Below are 5,185 nucleotides of genomic sequence, written 5' to 3' on the forward strand. Positions count from 1 at the left end.
AGGTCAAAGTCTTCTTTCACACAGAGTTAAATATTATCTGAGAATATTACTGGAGGCCTGGAGGAAGTCCAGAACCAAGAACCCAGTGGAGATGAGTGGATTGATCAGGATTGATTGATATGGACTGATGTGTGTTTCAGAGTCAGTGTTGGAAGAAACAGGAAGCCAGTGAGGAATGTGGACGTTAGTGTGAATGTTCATGAAGTGATCCACTCTTCACTGAACTCCAGTCAACTCTTCACGTCAACACAGTGTGGGTTCACACCCTGAACTCTCTCTACATTCCCTCCACCCCTCCCTTCAGAGCAGCAGTGGGTGGAGCCACATGGTGACTCAACAGGTGGAGAGCAGATAAATGAGTGTGACTTCTCCAGAAGTGAAGCAGACGGGAAAGAGAGGCTGGACGTCTGATCAGGATTTCTACTGCTGTGAGTAGAAACTAATGCTAACACTCCAATCAAACAGCTGAGGGAGCTTGATGAGGACAGGACACACTGAGGGACATTACAAGAAACACAGCAGCTACTTTACTGACTTACTGCTTCCTTTGTGTCCACAGTAGCGAGCATTAGCTAACAGCTGAGTTTCCACATCTCTGTGGATTCAAACAGGAAGTCCACAGATGGGATTATTAGTGTGAGACAGACCAAAGAAAGAGTGAGTGAGTTGAAAAGCAGAAGTTGAAGCTTGACATTCCAGCTGAACGACGGCTGGAAGGTGAAGTGAAGCTGCTGGATTTCCTGAATGAAATCAAGCTGTGACGTCCTCTCCCTTCTCTCCACACTGAGTCACTGCCTCCTCCTCTTTCACAGATCTCACAGCTGAGGGATCACTGACGTCTCTGAGCTGCAGGGGGCAGCAGCTCACCAGCAGAACCAGGGCAGACCAGCGTTCACAGGAGCAGGAAACCAGAGGAGGGTTGGGCTTCAAAGCTGCTGAGCAGGAAGAGAAACTCTTCAAACACTGGCTGTTGTTGAGAGGAGGAAATGGCTCAGGGACGAGCTCAGCTGGATCCACTAAAGTTCTCTTGTTCCATCTGTCTGGATCCCCTGAAGGATCCGGTGACGGTTCCCTGTGGACACAGCTACTGCAGCAACTGTATCAAAAGACACTGGGATGAAGAGCAAAACAAGGGATTCTACAGCTGTCCTCAGTGCATGAAGAAGTACAGACAGAGGCCTCACCTGAAGAAAAGCGTCGTGTTGGCAGAGTTAGTGGAGGATCTGAAGAAGACTGGACTCCAAGCTGCTGCAGCTGATCTCTGCTCTGCTGGACCTGAAGATGTGGCCTGTGATGTTTGCTCTGGGAGGAAGCTGAAAGCCGTCAAGTCCTGTCTGGTCTGTGTGGTCTCTTACTGTGAGGAACACCTCCAAGGTCACTACGAAGCAGCTCCATTGAAGAAACACCAGCTGGTGGAGCCCTCCAAGAAGCTCCAGGAGAAGATCTGCTCTCTTCACGATGAGGTGAAGAAGATTTTCTGTCGCACTGATCAGCAGTGTATCTGTTACCTCTGCACCATGGACCAACACAGAGGCCATGAAACAGTCCCAGCTGCAGCAGAAAGGAGCCAGAAGCAGAAGGAGCTGGAGGGGAGTCGACTAAACATCCAGCAGAGAATCCAGGAGCGAGAGAAAGACGTGAAGCTGCTTCAGCAGCAGATGTTTGCCGTCAATGTCTCTGCTGATGAAGCAGTGGAGCACAGCGAGGAGAGCTTCACCCAGATGATCCGTCTCCTCCAGAACAGAAGCCTTGAGGTGAAGCAGCAGCTCAGATCCCAGCAGCAAACTGCAGTGAGTGGACTCAAAGAGCTTGAGGAGAAGCTGCAGCAGGAGATCGCTGAGCTGAAGAGGAAAGACGTCCAGCTGGAGCAGCTGGCACACACAGAGGACCACACCCAGTTTCTCCACAGCTACACCTCAGTGTCAGCACTCAGTGAGCCCACACACTCCTCCAGCATCCAGACTGCTCCTCTCAGATACTTTGAGGATGTGGCAGCAGCTGTGTCAGAGAGCAGAGACAAACTCCAGGACATCCTGAGAGAGCTACAACCACAGCCAGAGAGCAGAGCAGACTTCTTACAATATTCACAGCAGATCACTCTGGATCCAAACTCTGTGAACAGAGAGCTGAATTTATCTGATGGAGACAGAAAAGTAACTTGTACAAAGGAAGTTCAGCCTTATTCTGATCATCCAGACAGATTCACTTACTGGTGTCAGGCTCTGAGCAGAGAGAGTCTGACTGGACGTAGTTACTGGGAGGTGGAGAGGAGAGGAACAGTTGATGTAGCAGTCACATACAAGAACATCAGCAGAGCAGGGAGGGGAGAGGAATGTTTGTTTGGATTTAATGACAAATCTTGGGCTTTACGTTGTGTCTCTAACAGTTTTAATTTTTGGCACAACAACATCCACACTCCCGTCTCAGGTCCTGAGTCCTCCAGAGTGGGAGTGTACCTGGATCACAGAGCAGGTATTCTGTCTTTCTACAGCGTCTCTGAAACCATGACTCTCCTCCACAGAGTCCAGACCTCCTTCACTCAGCCGCTACATGCTGGAGTTAGACTTTATTATTATGGAACCTCAGCAGAGTTGTTTAAACCTGAGTAGAGGACTCCATCAGATCTCCTTGTGTGGTTTTCTAAAGGAACCTCCACATTTTCTGAGCTGAGACGTTGATGAGATTTCTGGCAGGAAGAAGATTGAAACCAACAGATGGTCGGCCGTCTTCTCAGAGACTTTCTACGTGGACAAAAGGATGTGAGACGAGTGTGGAGAGACAGAAAGGAGCTGAGTTAGTGGAGAAAAACATGGCCGCTGCAGCCATCAGTCCCTCACTGATTCCTCAACTGATGCTTTTCTAATAGTTGGACTCATTTTTCAAGCTTCTCAAACAGGAAGTTCTTCTTCATGGACCACAGGAAGCTGCAGCTTTTCACACTTTGGGGGATTTGAAGTGGAAATTAGGAGCTTTCACATGTTTGGATTGATCAGTCTTTCTTTTTTCATGATTCTTTTCTGACATTTGATCCTTCAGAGTGAAGATTTGTGGATTTTCTTGAACAGTGAACTGATTGATTTGGCTTTTTGGATCTTCATCTGTCACCAAGTGGCAGGAAGTTTGATTCTTTTAGCTGGAAATGACTCCAGTCGACAACACACACACACACACACACACACACACACACACACACACACACACACACACAGGTTTCTTTTAAAGACATTAAATCAGTCATAAAGTGAAATGCTGCTTTATTAATTGTCGATTTGTTTCTTTTTCAAAGGTTTTTGCTTCAAATGTTGTTTGTGTGACGCCAAGAGAAACCAAGTCAGTCAACATGGAGCCTTTAATAAAATACATTCAGTCATCATTCTAGTCTGGATTAGCATTTGTCAGGGTTAGCCTAACAGAACTGTTAGCTGGTTCAACACAGGTAAGCTAGCTGGCTAACAACAGTTAAGCTAGCTGGCTAACAACAGTTAAGCTAGCTGGCTAACAACAGTTAAGCTAGTTGGCTAACAACAGTTAAGCTAGCTGGCTAACAACAGTTAAGCTAGTTGGCTAACAACAGTTAAGCTAGCTGGCTAACAACAGTTAAGCTAGTTGGCTAACAACAGTTAAGCTAGCTAGCTAACAACAGTTAAGCTAGTTGGCTAACAACAGTTAAGCTAGCTGGCTAACAACAGTTAAGCTAGTTGGCTAACAACAGTTAAGCTAGCTGGCTAACAACAGTTAAGCTAGTTGGCTAACAACAGTTAAGCTAGCTGGCTAACAACAGTTAAGCTAGTTGGCTAACAACAGTTAAGCTAGCTGGCTAACAACAGTTAAGCTAGCTGGCTAACAACAGTTAAGCTAGCTGGCTAACAACAGTTAAGCTAGCTGGCTAAACACAGTAAGCTAGCTGGCTAAACACAGGTAAGCTAGCTGGCTAAACACAGTAAGCTAGCTGGCTAAACACAGTTAAGCTAGCTGGTTAAACACAGTTAAGCTAGCTGGCTAAACACAGTAAGCTAGCTGGCTAAACACAGTAAGCTAGGTGGCTAAACACAGTAAGCTAGCTGGCTAAACACAGGTAAGCTAGGTGGCTAAACACAGTAAGCTAGCTGGCTAAACACAGTAAGCTAGCTGGCTAAACAGGGTAAGCTAGCTGGCTAAACACAGGTAAGCTAGGTGGCTAAACACAGTAAGCTAGCTGGCTAAACACAGGTAAGCTAGGTGGCTAAACACAGTAAGCTAGCTGGCTAAACACAGTAAGCTAGCTGGCTAAACACAGTAAGCTAGCTGGCTAAACACAGTAAGCTAGCTGGCTAAACACAGGTAAGCTAGCTGGCTAAACATAGGTAAGCTAGGTGGCTAAACACAGGTAAGCTAGCTGGCTAAACACAGTAAGCTAGCTGGCTAAACACAGGTAAGCTAGCTGGCTAAACATAGGTAAGCTAGGTGGCTAAACACAGGTAAGCTAGCTGGCTAAACACAGTAAGCTAGCTGGCTAAACACAGTAAGCTAGCTGGCTAAACACAGGTAAGCTAGCTGGCTAAACACAGTAAGCTAGCTGGCTAAACACAGTAAGCTAGCTGGCTAAGCACAGGTAAGCTAGCTGGCTAAACACAGGTAAGCTAGGTGGCTAAACACAGGTAAGCTAGGTGGCTAAACACAGTAAGCTAGCTGGTTAAACACAGGTAAGCTAGCTGGCTAAACACAGGTAAGCTAGGTGGCTAAACACAGTAAGCTAGCTGGTTAAACACAGGTAAGCTAGCTGGCTAAACACAGGTAAGCTGGCTGGCTAAACACAGGTAAGCTAGCTGGCTAAACACAGGTAAGCTAGCTGGCTAAACACAGGTAAGCTAGCTGGCTAAACACAGGTAAGCTAGCTGGCTAAACACAGGTAAGCTAGCTGGCTAAACACAGTAAGCTAGCTGGCTAAGCACAGGTAAGCTAGCTGGTTAAACACAGGTAAGCTAGCTGGCTAAACACAGGTAAGCTAGGTGGCTAAACACAGGTAAGCTAGCTGGCTAAGCACAGGTAAGCTAGCTGGTTAAACACAGGTAAGCTAGCTGGCTAAACACAGGTAAGCTAGGTGGCTAAACACAGGTAAGCTAGCTGGCTAAACACAGTAAGCTAGCTGGTTAAACACAGGTAGGCTAGCTGGCTAAACACAGGTAAGCTAGGTGGCTAAACACAG

At 46.8% G+C, this 5,185-nt stretch overlaps 1 protein-coding gene across 2 annotated transcripts; it reads left to right on the forward strand.

Annotated features, from left to right (window-relative positions):
* The first annotated feature begins 413 nt into the window (after positions 1–413).
* Positions 414–3,387, forward strand: LOC115409941 (tripartite motif-containing protein 16-like). 2 transcript variants are annotated; one of them, XM_030121296.1, is made up of 2 exons: positions 414–428; positions 813–3,387. In XM_030121296.1, exon 2 carries the CDS (start codon positions 987–989, stop codon positions 2,607–2,609), a length of 1,623 nt encoding a protein of 540 aa, XP_029977156.1. In that variant the 5' UTR covers positions 414–428; positions 813–986; the 3' UTR covers positions 2,610–3,387. The 2 variants fall into 2 exon arrangements, with proteins under 2 accessions (XP_029977156.1, XP_029977155.1); XM_030121295.1 differs by lacking the exon at positions 414–428 and adding an exon at positions 666–717.
* Positions 3,388–5,185: the final 1,798 nt, after the last annotated feature.

This window comes from Salarias fasciatus, chromosome 22 (genome assembly GCF_902148845.1).
Source record: "Salarias fasciatus chromosome 22, fSalaFa1.1, whole genome shotgun sequence".
NCBI lineage: Eukaryota > Metazoa > Chordata > Actinopteri > Blenniiformes > Blenniidae > Salarias > Salarias fasciatus.

Coding starts and splice junctions, on each gene's coding strand:
- LOC115409941 (XM_030121296.1), top strand. CDS start 987: ATGGCTCAGGGACGAGCTCAGCTGGATCCACTAAAGTTCTCTTGTTCC.